The sequence below is a fragment of the Hevea brasiliensis genome, chromosome 5 (genome assembly GCF_030052815.1).
Source record: "Hevea brasiliensis isolate MT/VB/25A 57/8 chromosome 5, ASM3005281v1, whole genome shotgun sequence".
Lineage (NCBI taxonomy): Eukaryota > Viridiplantae > Streptophyta > Magnoliopsida > Malpighiales > Euphorbiaceae > Hevea > Hevea brasiliensis.
In genome coordinates, this window is record NC_079497.1 from 11028171 (window position 1) to 11043843 (window position 15673).

A 15673-nucleotide genomic window follows, 5' to 3' on the forward strand; every position below is an offset into this window, starting at 1 on the left:
GAGTAAATGAATCAAAACTACTATATTTTTTTAATATAGGTGGATTATTTATATTTTTTAATATAAATATATAATTAATAAGGAAAAATTATCTAAATATTTTGTATGATATTAAAATATTTAAATAATTTTATTTTTATCGATTGTCAATTTATGGTAAAAGATATAAATAATCCATACCCAAAGAACGTTTCATGAAAAATTTCATTGCTGGATTTTAAACCGCCTATTCATGAAGTACGCACTTTAATGCAGACAAATACATAAATATTTATTTATTTATTCTAGAATTATATAATTTATTATTAAATATTATTGTTTCTTCCATACTTGTTAAATAAGAAATACAGCATAAATACATAAAAGATAAATTATAATTTAATATACAAAATAAAGTAAAAATAATAGGTCAGTGTTTTTATTTTTATAACAAATAATTTAGCCCTTAAACTTTTATTCTGTTAATAAAATGATCACTTCATTTAAATTACTATCAACAGCAATTTAGATAAAAGAGACTATTATATTAATAAAAATTTTAATTAAATAATTTTTCATGAAAATATGGGGATTAATTTATAATTTTTAATATATTTTAAGGATTAATCTATAATTGAAAAAAAAAATAACAAAGAAGACACACTTTGAGGCAATTGAACGACGTCGTGAGGGATGTGCTAAAAATGCTTTGTTGATATTCGACGACGCCTTTTCCAAATCTCTAAACCAGTCCGATACCTAGCCATTGCCACAACACCTGCTTGAGGAGGAAGAGAGGAAGATGCTGAGGGTAGCCGGGAGGAGGCTTTCATCTCTATCGTGGAGGTCATCGCAAGCAACCTCCTCCTTCGTCCATCGAAGCCATCCTCTTTGTAGCGATGTTCATGATGCCGATGACTTCGCTTCTTCCAGATCCGTCCTCGCTCCCTATCGTTTCTCCTTCGCTCGTGATATAATCAGAGGTGAGCTCTTTCCTTCTTCTGTTTCTCCCATCTCCATAGATTTTGGTGATTTTTCCGCGTTTTAGTTTTCAATATTTCGAACTCTGAGCTAAAAGTACTTTTATTTGCATATTTTTATGTATGATGATCACAGAAGAAATGTGAAAACTGCTACGTATTATTGAGGTTTGACTATAAATCTTCTTATCTGATTTGGTATAGCTTTGAGCGTTTGAATGTTCTTTTTCAAAATTAACTTTTGGTTAAGAATTCTCTCTCTATATAGTGACAATTTACAAAACCGTATGGAATTAGCACTGTTTTATATTGGTGTATTTCTATTGTTAGATTTAATAGTTCTTAGATATATGTGTGTTGTTCTGAATAGATTTTGCACTGCTTTATGCTTTAATCAATTAACTGGACATGATTGGAGGGTGCTTTTTATATAGTTACTTCTTATTTTATTGAAATTTATTTAAAATTTTGTTGAAGATGTAAAGAAGAAATTTCTGTTCATCTGAACAAGTTTGCAATCTGCTTTGAGAAATCTTATGCTTTAATAAGTGGAAATCTTTAGTCTTTTGAACCTCACTCTTTTGAATTTTAATTGGACCTTTTCTTCCAGTACCTATGTTCTGAAAGGTAAATGGTTAACTCCACAGAGCATAAATGGATAATGTGCAATTTAAAAAATACTGCAGGTCTCATCTCAGCATGTTGTTAACGCTCATGAACTAAAGGAGATGATGTAGCGATAGGGCTTGCTTGTTGGATTATATGGGTAACCATGTGTTAAAATCACTCTTCTATCCGCGGTTTTAGAATGGATTTGCTATCTTATATTACATCTGTACTTTAGTATTAAGGTAAATACTTGCTAGCTTAGGAAATGTAAAATCTGATGCTTATACCATTAGTGGCATTGCTTCTATGGTGAAATTGGTTGCTTTGTATATCGCAAAACAGCAATATGTGTGTTGGCCGGGACTGTCCATCTGAGTTTGTCTGCACAGCACAGCATTAATATGTTTATTATTTTCTCAACTTGTAATTCTTCTTTTTAGCTTGTTACAGTTTTGAGCATAATTTTAGGATGTAGATGATAATGAAGCATAAGGATTAGTGAGTGTTTTTCATCCCATATTAATTTTTGGAAGATCTTTATGTATCATATTTGGTTACCTGAATGGGATCCTTTCAGATGATTCTTTGCAGCTATTGATGTTCTGCTTTTCAGTTTTTTTTTTTATTTTATTTTTATTTTTTTTATATATCACTTATTGAGAGTAATGAAGAGTACATTTATCATCTCATTATCCTTTTCTATATGTTATATTTTTTCAATAACATGTTAGGACTACTCATCAAGTTTCCATCTAGAATTGCAAATTAGGACAATGCAGACTTTGGCTCAGTGAATATTTCATGCTTTTTTTTTCCCTTATATTTTTATTCAGACATCCATTTTGTCTTTTCTTCTCAAGCATTTCAATAGAGAAATCTGCTCCTCCTTATAGTGGTAGTAGAGACAGGCAAGCTTGGTGTCCTCATTTATCTTTCTCTTGAAACTACATGTATTTGCAGCATATTGAATTTGCAAAATTTTTTTCCCCAGGGTTTTCTTCTGAAGCCCTTGCACCAGGACATGATCTGGGTATGATCTCAGATCTCCCAGCTACAGTAACAGCAGTGAAGAATCCTACCTCAAAAATTGTATATGATGAGCACAATCATGAGCGTTTTCCACCTGGTGACCCCAGCAAACGTGCCTTTGCTTACTTTGTCTTGACAGGCGGGAGGTTTGTGTATGCCTCTTTAATTCGTCTTCTTATCCTCAAGTTTGTTCTGAGCATGTCTGCCAGCAAAGATGTCCTTGCCCTTGCATCCCTTGAGGTAGACCTCTCCAGCATTGAGCCTGGGACCACTATTACTGTCAAGTGGCGTGGAAAGCCAGTTTTCATCAGGCGACGAACTGAAGAGGATATTAAATTGGCTAACAGTGTTGAAGTTGCCTCCCTTCGCGATCCTCAAGAGGACTCATCCAGGGTTAAGAATCCAGAATGGCTTGTGGTAATTGGGGTTTGCACCCACTTGGGGTGCATTCCATTACCTAATGCTGGTGACTTTGGTGGCTGGTTTTGCCCATGCCATGGTTCACACTATGACATCTCTGGCAGGATCCGCAAGGGGCCAGCACCTTACAATTTAGAAGTTCCTACTTATAGCTTTTTGGATGAGAACAAATTACTTATTGGGTGAGAATTTCTGCATGAATTTTTTTTGTGGAGCATTAGGTTTGTGATGTCATAATAGACATTGTCTCTGGCATCGGGGAACGACACGACAATTTTGCCAATTTCTTCATTTTTTTTGTTGGCTTTTAGCTTAATGCTCTTTCAATTTGAACAATTGACTTGCTGACATTACTTGGCCAGGTTATAATGTTCAGAATAATATACCTGGATGTTAAGCATTCTCAGCTTAATTTTGTGAAGAATTGAAAATATTTCTTATTGCTTTCTGTTGTCATTAATAATTCATTGAAGATTTCAACGCTTGGCATGGATGAATGTCTTGTGGGATGTTTTTTAGGGTCCTTTTAAGGCAGATTTTGATTTGGGAGAATTGTAATATGATATTCAGTGAGTAAAGTTTGGGAATGCTTTGCATCTAAACTTGCTTGTTAACAAGGTAGCTGCAATCACAGTTATTGCAGGTTCTTCTGGAATTGAATCGTGGTCTATTTGTGAAGGGGAGGATAGCCTAAATTTAGAGAGAGGCCAGAGGTGCAATTTTTTCTTTTGGGTTGTTTTTTTTTTCTTTTTTCTTTTTTCTTGATTTAGCTCTTACTGTCTATACCTTTAAATAGTTAAAAGGACAAAAATTGCACATGCCGCAACAAGTAGATTTATTTGTGGAAAAAATTGCTATCATATCCCCTTGAGGGTTCACTAATTTTCACCTAATCGAAACATTAAAATATGTAATTTTAATATTTCCTGACCCTCCCTGTCTTTATGTTCCTTCTGTTCATTTCCACCAAAGCCCTTTCATTTTCACCCTTCCCTGTTCTAATCAGTAGACTAGCAAATGGGTTGACGAGTATTTGGTTTTATAGCCATATAATACGACGATCTCAACCTAACATGGAGTCACTTCTGGAAGCAAAAATTCCTGCCTTGCCTCAATTTTATTTTTCTTCAGCAAGGAATTTTCCACAAAATGCTAACGTCAAAAGGCCGGCATACTTGAAATTGTTGTAATTTGACTAGGTGGTTCAATGGTAACATGATGAATACAATAAGACCCCTTCTATAATGGGGCATATATTTCTTTATTTAACCATATAGACTATAGACTATCCAAAAGAGTTAAAATTACATTTATGATCCCAGATTATATGGCTCATATTGAAGGACTACAAACCCGTGGAAAAGCCAACGGGAGAAGAAAAATATGCGGGTATGAACTATCATTGTCATCAGGTTTGGTTCCTGAAGCCAACCAATTGTACAGCAGAATGCTGCTGAAACATCCAATTGGTGCAAGTCATCAAGTTAGCTGTCTTGGATAGGAACTAATGCTAGTCTGCCTCCATATACATCAGGAAGCTGGCTCTCGTCAATGTCTTCAAGCAGAGTGGATTTTAATTTTTTATTCTCAACAAAATTTATCTGCAGAAATTTGGTAACCATGTACTCACATGCTGAAAACAGTGAACAAAATAAATAAAAAAGAACCATCTGTGCAAATTATGCTTACTCAGTGAAATTCTAAAGTTTCTGAAACTTTAAAACAAAAAACATCGTAAGATTATGATATTTATTGCATTTTTAGATTTGAGGAATTCCTGGACCCTAAGATATCTCAACTTCTGATTTCAAATCATTTATTCATATCTAGGGACTGTTATATGGTAGTGAGTGTTGGGCACTGAAAGAGTCGTATACATCTAAAATAAGAGTTGCAGAAATGAGAATGTTAAGGTGGATAAGTGGCCATACTAGACTAGATAAAGTCCGTAATGAGAGTATTAGAGAAAAGGTAGGAGTGGTGCCAATTGAAGATAAGTTGAGAGAAGGAAGATTGAGGTGGTTTGGTTATGTGAAGCGTAGACATACGGAGACTCCAATTAGACAAGTAGAGCACATTAGGTTAGAGAATAGAAAGAAAAAAATGGGTAGACCTAAATTGACTTGGAGGAGAGTAGTACAACATGACCTAAAAGCATTACACATTTCTGAGGATTTAACCCAAAATCGTTCAGAGTGGAGAAAGCGAATCCATATAGCCGACCCCAAATTTTTTAGATAAAAACTTAGTTGAGTTGAGTTGTATTCATATCTAGGGACACTAATCCTAAAAATATTTACTAAAGCTCTTTTCAATTTATTTTTTAAAGAACATCTTCTAAATTTTGTCAAACTGGTTAGAAGAATAGAAACATGTTGGGAACAAAATAAACAAATACCAATCAGGATCATATATTCCTTGAAAAGAAATACATTCCATACCTTCTTTTTCGTTTTGCTGTCAATGAATGGGTAAATAATCTTCCATGCAGTCATGAATATGTAAGGCACATGGACTATGAACAATTTGGCCAACCTCTCTGGATAGCAATCCTGCCACCAAAACATTTACATTACCACTATAAGTACTTTTGCTTGCTGCTGCATTATCCTATAATTACCTTATTACATGCAGAACTAGAAGTGAAACTTCAGGAACAGAGAAGTAAAATAGAATCAATTTGCACGAATTGAATGGTGCAGGGTAAAATATCATACCTGCAGTATTGATAGTGCTGCTATATATCCGCGAACGTCACTGTTAGTGTATCCCCATCCTTCAAGATCTGCAATGGCCACAAACTTTTCCTGTCCTGTTGGCATTCTGCAACCCCAGAAAGAGGTAACATAAGTTTGATTTATTGACTAACTTAAACCAACATCTGATGATTAAAGTAGCCATGTTCTATGAAATTATGAGGGGATTGAAAAGGAAATTAGGAAGTCTATTCGAATTAGAGAATGTGAGGTATATGATACATTTCTCAGAAATAAACACAACCATCTTGCTCAATTCACATGGTCAATTTTGTTTATGGAGGACGCATCTGCTGATCAATATCATTTTTCATCAGATTTAATCATATTGGTTGAATAACACATTGATGTCACTATTTAACAATTTCATGTAAATCTCTGATATATTCTTCTGCACAGAACATGTAATGTCATGGAGATCCAAAGTCATAATAGATAAAGAGAATTACCTTTCACATATTCTCTCAAGGGTGAAGACTATACAACCTGAAAGGATAATAAAAAATATCCCAAGTTTAATGCATGAGTAATTAGTTACAACAGGATCAGGATGCTTCAAAACTTCCTAGTTCCTACTCTAATGCAAACATAAAGAAACAGAGTTTGACAGAGGCAGTTCTAGAGAATTCTTATCGGATCAAATTCATGATGAAACTTCAAAAACAAAAAATTCCCAGCTTAAAACTTACGCTTGAACTCCTCCAGATTTCCTTTGTAGTGCTTATGTTTGGCACCAAAAAGAACAACTATAGGGTGATTCTTCTTATCAACACCTTGCATGAACAACTTGTTTTGGGCAAGTTCATGTGGAATCTCTGATGGAGATATAAAACCATTAGGGAGAAATGATCGCCTCCAGCTTAGGTACCTAAGAAACAAGGTAGAAGCCTTCTCAACGTCTAGTTCACGAGCACGCAAAAATCTCCTGATCATCAAATCATCCACTTCCTGAAAATGGCAAGCAACACATACACAGAAAGTAAATTAAGTGAGTAAACTCTACTCTACTCAACGCAAACAGAAAGAATGACGTCTGCTCAACTCTACTCAAGCTGAGACCTCTTCAGATTTAGGATTATATTGCGAGACAAAGTAGAAATCCCATGAAACATCAGCCCAAGACTTGTCCAAGTCTTTTACCAATACTACTTCACAACTCATACATATCTAAGAATTGTAACAGAAGAAAGAAGAAAAGGTAGAACCTTGGCAGAGGGATCTTCTCTTTCGACATGGGCTCTCATAATACGGACTTTGTATTGCTCTATCTCATTGCTTTCCTCTCCATTTGGTTGCTCGCCATTGTTGAATTCCATGTTTCCTCTCTGCTCTCAATTCTTCATCAACCAATATGAAATTTGATTGCAGAATTATAATCCAAAGAGAGGAAATGCAATTGCAGTGTTGGTGGGTTTAGTAATGAGGAAATTGGCTGACTCACGGAATCAGAGGAGAGAAGAATCTTCCGTTGAAGAAGGAAGATTATGAAGAAATCGTCAAACTTCTGGAGGAGGTGTCACCCTGTTAGCGATGCCATTAATTTTCTTCCGTAGAAATCCTGCGATGGCAGACTCACAGAAATAGAAAAATCATTCTAATAAATTCTGCCAGACCTGTACTTCTTCTGCCTCACTTTTTTCTCATTTATATTTTATTCGTTTCCTCATCATTTATATTTCCCCACGTGACAACAAAAAAATAACCATAAATTTTAATTAAAATAAAAGAAAACAAAAAAGGAAAAATTAAAATTTCAATTCTCTATTTTATAGGAAGGAGAAGAAAAAAAATGTGAGAATTTGTGTATAAAATGTTATTGTAAGTCATTTTTTTCGCTAAATTAGGTGAAAAAAATGAAAATAATGTCAATTTTGATTAATTACAGAGGGTATTTAGTGTATTAAAAAATAATATATTTATTACTCATAATTAATTAATTATTCTTTAAATTTAATAATTTACCATTAATTTTTTTATTTTTCTTTTATGCACTATATCATTTTTTTCCTAAAAATTCTTTTAAATAATTTTATTTGTTTACATAATACTAAAAATGTAATAATTTCTTCTAATTTTTATTTCCATAAAAACATGAAAAATAAACAAAGTATTTCATTTCATTTTTTTTCTCTAAGAAAAAAAAATTATAAGCAAAATATTTTTTTTTTTAATTTCATTTACTTTTCTTTTCTAACTTTCCTTTCTATAAACAAGGCCTTAATTTATATGAAAAATCTTATAATTAATATTAATTTTTGTATTCATTTAATTTCGACAGATACTCCCTTTCAATACTGCTTTAACCTGTTTTCTAATACAATATGCAAATCCACATCGTTTTGTACTTTTTATATGAAGGTTGCCTTTGATTACGGGCACTAACAGAGTCACTTTGAGGTGGCTAGAAGCATAATGATAATGGGAAAAAACCAAGAACCAACCACCGCCAAAACAAAGTCAATACAATTCTTCCATATAAATAATATCAGATCTCCTTCAAGTTTAGACTACCAACATAGACCATATTTTAAAATATATATATATATATTATTTTAATAGGAATTTAAGTTTTTTAAAATATAAAAAATAATTCTTTTAAATTAAATAAAACATGAATTTCTATTTTAAAAAAAATATAATAAATTATTGTTTTTGTTTATAGAGTCAACAATGAGTAAATTAATCTCTGAGTCAAAATTTGACAATTCTTCTGAATAAAGGTTTATTTATTATTTGAATAAATTTATTGCATTGATATAAAATATAAGAAAAAAACATATGCTGAAAAAAATAATAACAATTTTGGGCTCAAAGACCAACGCATAGCCCAAATGATTCTCAGCGTTCGCTGAATAAGAAGAATTATTGTGTGCTTTTAAAGTAGGACTTGACTTAGTCCACCCAAAAAAAAAAAAGTAGGACTTGACTTAATGGCCAAATTTGAGCATAAAAATAAACAAATAAAGGTAATTTTGTAAATTTTAAGTAATTTTTTAATGTATAATACTTATTTAACTTTTCATTAAATTTTTTTATTTGAATTTTAAAATTCATAAATTTTTTCTCTTTTATTATTTTATTATTGACTATCTAATCAAATACTATAAACTTTCTAACTTATCATATTTCATCAATTATTTACTTAATTAGAGATCATCCCACCATACATTTAACCTATTAGAGTTCACTATTACTCTAACTAAAAATGACCCATCTTAATTTCTAACTCCATAACCCTTAAGTAAGAGACTTAACAACTTATCTCAAATATTTTCTTCATGTATCCATTTCCCTTTTTTTTTTTTTATCCAAATCAAATTCATATGTTTAATCTCACACGCCCTCCAACTTCTACAACAGTGGGAGACGATTCGATTTTCACAATGGGAGAAAAAAAGAAAGAAAATGTTAAGTTGCTCCAAAATGGAACCAAATAAATTGATTACTCTAACTAATGATGACCCATCTTAATTTCTAACTCCATAACCCTTAAGTAATAGACTTTATAACTCATCTCAAATATTTTCTTCATGTATCCATTTCTTTTTTTTTTTCAAATCAAATTCATATATTTAATCTCATACGCCCTTCAACTTCTAGAATAGTGGGAGACGATTTAATTTTCACAATAGGGGAAAAAAAAAGAAAGAAAATGTTAAGTTGCTCCAAAATGGAACCAAATAAATTGAAGAATTCAAAAATAACAATTAAATCGAAACAAATTTTAATAAAAATCGAATCGAATTTCTAAATTAAATTGGTTCAATTAATTATTTCGGCCTGAATCTAATAATGTTCACCTTTATCCAATTGATTATTTAATTATAATATAATTTATCATAGTTACTTGATTTATAATCTAATTAACTATGATCTACTTGATTAATTGATAAATATTCGATAATACTTGATTATGATGTAATTGATCATGATTACTTGATTTATGATGTTATTGATTATAATTACTTAATTTATGATCTAATTGCTAATTGATAAAATATTAAATAGTACTTAATTATGATGTAATTGACCATAATTACTTTATTTATGATTTAATTAATTATAATCTACTTGATTAATTGGTTAAATACCTGATAGTACTTGATTATGATATAATTGATTGTAATTACTTGATTTATGATATAATTAATTATTATCTACTTGATTAATTAATAAAATACTTAATAGTACTTGATTGTAATCTAATTTATCATACTTACTTGATATAATTGATTATGATCTAATTGATTATAATATAATTGATCATAGTTACTCGATTTATGATATTATTGTCTAATAGTTACTTGATTAATTAATCTAATTATTAATAATTACTTGATTAATTGTCCTAATAGATTATTAACTAAATGATCACTGTTACATGATTTATGATCTAATGGATTAGGCAATTTAATTTTCACAAGAAGGAAGCAAAAAAGAAAAATATTATGTTGTCTCCAAGATCAAACCAAAAAACTCAAAAGTAAAAATTGAATCAAACTGAATTTCTACAAAAACCAAACTGAATATATGAATTAATTCGATTTAGTCAATTATTTCGGTCTAAACAAAATTTCTATAGAAATCAAACCGAATTTCTGAATTAATTTGATTTGGTCAGTTATTTCGGTCTAAAACGAATAATGCTCATCTGTATCTAATTAATTATGATGTAATTGATCATAATTACTTGGTTTATTATCCAACTAACTATGATATACTTAATTGATTGATAAAATAACCTGATTGCACTTGATTATAATGTAATTGATCATGGTTAATTAATTTATAATCTAATTAATTATGATCCACTTGATTAATTGATAAAATACCAATAGTACTTGATTATGATATAATTAATTATAATTAATTGACTTATGATCTAATTGATTATGATCTACACTTAATTGTTGAAATACACTATAGCATTTAATTATGATATAATTGATCATAGTTACTTGATTTATGATTTAATTAATTATGTTTTACTTGATTAATTAATAAAATACCTAGTAGTTGTTGATTATGACATAATTAATCATAATTACTTAATTTATAATCTAAGTGATTATTATTTACTCTATTAATTGATAAAATAACTGATAATACTTGATTATGATGTAATTGATTATACTTACTTGATTCATGATCTAATTGATTATGATATACTCGATTAATTAATAAAATAACTCGATTATACTTGATTATGATGTAATTAATCATGACTACTTGATTTATGATATAATTAATTATGATATACTTGATTAATTGATAAAATACATGATAGTACTTGATTGTGATATTTAATTGATAAAATGTCCGATAGTACTTGATTATGATATAATTAATCATAATTATTTGATTTAAGATCTAATCGATTAATGTTTACTTGATTAATTAATCTAATTGATTATGATATAATTGATAAAAGTTATTCGATTAATTAAACTAATTGTTAATAGGTAATAACTACATGATTTATATATATTCTAATTGATTATGATTTATTTGATTAATTGATAAAATATTTGGTAGTACTTGATTATAATGTAATTGATCATGGTTACTTTATTTTTGATATAATTGATTATGATCTACTTAATTAATTGATAAAATACCCGATAATACTTAATTATAATGTAATTAATCATAATTACTTGATTATGATCTAATTAATCATAGTTACTTGATTTATTATTTAATTGATTGTGATCTTTAATTGATTAAATGTTTGATAGTACTTGATTATGTTCTAATTGATCATAATTATTTGATTTATAATCAAATTAATTTATCGGCTACTCGGTTGATTTGGACAAGTCAACTATAATTTCAGTTGTTTGTTGAATAAAGCGTTTGAAGCTTGAACTGAATAGATCAAACCGAACCAATCATTGTTATGGTTGTTGATTAAACCAACTTGACCGGTCTAGTCTAGTCTGATTCTAGTGACACTGTATGATATAAATTATAATTTATTGAATTTTTGGTGTGGTTAGATGTGATTGATTGAATTTTTGATGGACTATAATTGGTTGAGAGAATAGTAAAATATATTGATTGGTGAAGATTAGTGATATGTAATTGGTTAAGAAATTGATGGGAACTTATTAATTAAAAATTTAGTGATATGTGATAGGTTAAGAGATTTTAATGATAACTGATTTGTCAAAGAAAAAGAGAATAATGATTGGTTATGTAACACCCCTGATTTTTTATATATTATTATTGGGCTTCGTGTAGGTATCCTCAATTCGTGGAAATTCGACAGTTGTCCGGATCTGTGAATTTCCGGCCAGACAGACCAGCTACCGGAAAAGTCTCCGAATTGGATCGAGGTTTTGGCTACCCCACCATTGTCAGGCATCCCGAGCGCGTTCCCGAAGTCGGAATCGGCAAAGGTAAACCCGAACCTTGCTTTTTCGTAATTTTTTAGTGCTTAAATAGGATTAAAAATCCATAAAATATTCGTGGTAGCTTAGAAAATTACGATTCTTTTTGCAATAGCTTAGTAATATTTCTAAGGACCGCGGGGCAGAGTTTTATAATTTTTAGAGCTTATTTGAGCAGTTTTTGCAAAAATGATCAATTATAAGGACTAAATTGAAATTTTACATATTGTGATGAATGATTGATTTGATGGGCCCAGGAGGGGCTGTGTGATGTGATTGAGTTGTGGATATATGGATTGTGGATATAGAAGTGTGTTTTGAGCCCTTTTGCAGGTTGGGTAGGTCCTAGGTATAAGGGAGACTCCGCCGGATTTTCGGCACGACTTAGGACGTATTGGGTCTTTTCTTGATTTGTATTGAGTCATTTGTATTAAATAATTGTAATATAATTGTCAGGTGAGCCGGGACAGCCTTCTTCCTCCGCCCAGCCGCCACAGTGATTGCCGTCAAGTTTGTGAGTAAAATATTAATTTTAATTGTAATTTCGATATTATTATATGTTCAGCATGCCCATGCATCACTTATATTCATATATTTATGTAGTTAAACTCTAGGCACGATTTATGATGCATTGATAACTGTTAAAGTGCCATGATGTTGTTGTGGTAATTTGGAGCAGTGTGCGTGCGTTGGCGTGCGTGTGATGTGGTGTGGACTATGGATAGGACGGGTAGTCACGGCTTGAGTTCTTCGCTGGGACCCGATCCTTCGAGGTAGTCACGGCTTGAGTTCTTCAGGGACCCTCGATTTGGTTATTAAGTGGAAGTCCGAAGTGAGTTCTTCACGGCACGAGTTGGATTTAAGAGAGCTGTATAGGGGATCAGCTCCCATATGTTATGATTGATGCTACAGGGTGCGTGAGTGCTCCAAATTACCTTTTTGATGTTATGATGTGAAAATGATGTTGATGTTGCATTTCACTCTACAGGGTGCATTAGTTCTAGATAGTTATAGAGATTATGGTTAAAATTGATATTTTACTCTCTGAGTCGAACGCTCACTCCTGTTCAAAAATTTTTACAGGCCACAGGAGGATATTTTATTCTGGGTTAACCTGCTTTTCTACTTCGCAGGTTGTTTATCAATATTTGTGTAATTTTATTTACTCCTAGAATTTCCGCATGTGTTAGAAGTATTTATTGATTATGGTCTGTAATATTATTATCATGTTGGACCTGTAAACGTATAATGATATGCATGTTTGATGGATTGGATGAGGGAGCTGAGCTCCCATTTATTATTATGAGGATATGAGTATGTGGAGGGTGAGCTGAGCTCCCCAATTGAGTATTTATTGTGTTTACAGGTGATGCGTCCCAACCGCAAGTGCACGGGTCGTACAAGTAGTATAGAAAAATATCGATCCCACGAGGAGTTGTGTTAATGATTGAATTTTCGATATAAAAGTTGACTAAATTGAAGTATTTATGAGATTAAAATGATGAATTAATGGGTAATGGAGTGTGAAATCTAATTGTGCAAAATTAATTTTCTATTCAACAATGTATTAATTAAACTAAAATTACATCAAATAGAAATAAGCAAGTTCAAATATGGCAATATTTAAATTGGCAAATGATTAAATTCGATTAGAAATTAACAATGGTAAAAAGGCGATTCCGGAGTTCGGGATTTCATATTCGAGCTATTTTGGGATTTTAAATTGGTTATCCAATCTTGTGAAACTAATGGGTTTTAAGGAGATTAATTCTTAAATCCTTTGAATTCCCTTTCGAGTGAGACAAAGAGTGCCTTAATCAAACTAATCCTACTTTCGTGGAGTTAGAATTAATTAAGACCCATTAAGTTCTTTAATTAATCTATGAATCCTCTTAATCCTTAGCCTATTTCTAGGTCTAAGTTAATTAAGTCCAATTTCCTGATTATCTATCACAAGGCCTTCTCCTTTCGGTGCTTCAACCATGGATTAAGAACATTACTCAATGGGATCCTACATTAAGCATGTCATTAAGCATACAAGAAATGAATAAAACTCATTAAGACCACAAAATATGGATTACCCAATCAAAATCCTCAAAATATCTCAAATATTACAACCCTTACTCCAGAATCAAAAGTAAACTACTCACTATCCATAATGCTTACAAGATATGATGAGTTTAAATGGAAATAAAGCTTTAATCTAAGCTAAGAAGTAAGTAATTAAACACTAGAAATGTAGAAAAGTGTAAAGAAAGAAAGAAATCTGCAAATCTTAGTTGAAAATGGTGTGGAAGGTGAAATGACTCCTCAAATTCTGCTTAGCCTCCTCCTTTCTTCCTTTGCTCCTTTTTTTCTCCTCTTTTAAAATGAGAAAATGGGACTATTTATAGCATTTTTCTGACATGGAGCCCTAAAATAGTATGTTCTAGGAGGAATACATTAAGGGAATCTTCTGCCAGCTCATTAATGAACTCTTTATGGGACTGCATAAGTGGACTGCATAAGTTATGCAGTCCCTTATGCAGTTTTCGGCTGGTTCTGGATCACTTATGCGAAGCTGCATGACTTAGTGCATAGGTTATGCACAAATTCGTGAATGTGCATAAGGGAGGTGAGAATGTGCATAAGCTATGCAGTCTCCTTATGCACATTTCGGCTGGTTCTGGAACAGTGATCTTCCTCCTTATGCAGAACTGCATAGCTTATGCGGCAAGTTATGCACAGTTTGGTCAATGCATATTTCAGCTTGAAAACTTGTTTTTGGCATCTTTTTGCTGTAGAAGACACTCCTCAATGGCAAAATTCTCTTTAGTCCTTCAAAAACACCATTTTTCCTACAAAACAAAGTAAAAATTACAAATTAGTGCAAAATTGACAACTATGAAAAACTAACTAATTAACTAATGAAATTAGCTAAAAAATGACTAATAACCAAATAAAATGATTATGAAATTAGACCTAAATGACTATGCAAAATGTGTGCATCAAATACCCCCAAACTCAAGCTTTTGCTTGTCCTCAAGCAAACTTTAAAATGTGGTGCAAAGTTTTTAAGGGTGCCTTATCCAAAGAGTTATGAAAATCACTCATTAAGGTAACTTAACACACCTTTAGCCATACCAACAATCCATATACCCATCCTTCAAAATGCAGAGAATTTAATGCTTATCCAAGCTTTCACCGCTTAGCCATCAAGTCAATTATCATTCAAATCCCCAAACCAACCAATCAAAAGAGAGAGTCATGCTCAAAGGGAATTCTAGAACAATCAATAGTCAAAGTGTCTCCATATGGAATGATGGAATTGAATGAATGAATGAGTAATTTTCCAATCCCATAGGCAAATTCCCTACTCCTATCTCCACTAATGTAGCTAGTACTATCAAGAGATCAAAGGTCTTTTTAGGGATGTAGTGGGGCCATGGGGTTCAAAATGAGACTAAGAAGAAAGATAGGTAAAAAGGATTCAAAGCATGAGAATATTTTCAATCTTGGCAACATAAGG

General features: G+C 31.6%; 2 protein-coding genes and 1 long non-coding RNA gene across 4 annotated transcripts; 2 read left to right on the top strand and 1 right to left on the bottom strand.

Moving 5' to 3' along the window:
* Nucleotides 1-644: 644 nt before the first annotated feature.
* Nucleotides 645-3497, top strand: LOC110664915 (cytochrome b-c1 complex subunit Rieske-4, mitochondrial). The gene is made up of 2 exons (XM_021824801.2): nucleotides 645-962; nucleotides 2560-3497. The coding sequence occupies exons 1-2, from the start codon at nucleotides 782-784 to the stop codon at nucleotides 3201-3203; spliced, it is 825 nt and encodes a 274-aa protein (XP_021680493.2). The 5' UTR covers nucleotides 645-781; the 3' UTR covers nucleotides 3204-3497.
* On the top strand, nucleotides 969-2422 carry LOC131179904 (uncharacterized). The gene is made up of 2 exons (XR_009148836.1): nucleotides 969-1127; nucleotides 1646-2422. It is a non-coding gene; the product is annotated as an uncharacterized LOC131179904 (long non-coding RNA).
* Nucleotides 3498-4189: 692 nt separating the features above from the next.
* On the bottom strand, nucleotides 4190-7431 carry LOC110664917 (uncharacterized). Of its 2 annotated transcripts, XM_021824802.2 has the most exons (6): nucleotides 6979-7393; nucleotides 6463-6721; nucleotides 6223-6259; nucleotides 5735-5840; nucleotides 5459-5569; nucleotides 4190-4618 (listed from the first exon to the last, which is right to left on the bottom strand). In XM_021824802.2, exons 1-6 carry the CDS (start codon nucleotides 7087-7089, stop codon nucleotides 4502-4504), a joined length of 741 nt encoding a protein of 246 aa, XP_021680494.1. In that variant the 5' UTR covers nucleotides 7090-7393; the 3' UTR covers nucleotides 4190-4501. The 2 variants fall into 2 exon arrangements, with proteins under 2 accessions (XP_021680494.1, XP_058002964.1); XM_058146981.1 differs by having other exon boundaries at nucleotides 4190-5569; nucleotides 6979-7431.
* Nucleotides 7432-15673: the final 8242 nt, after the last annotated feature.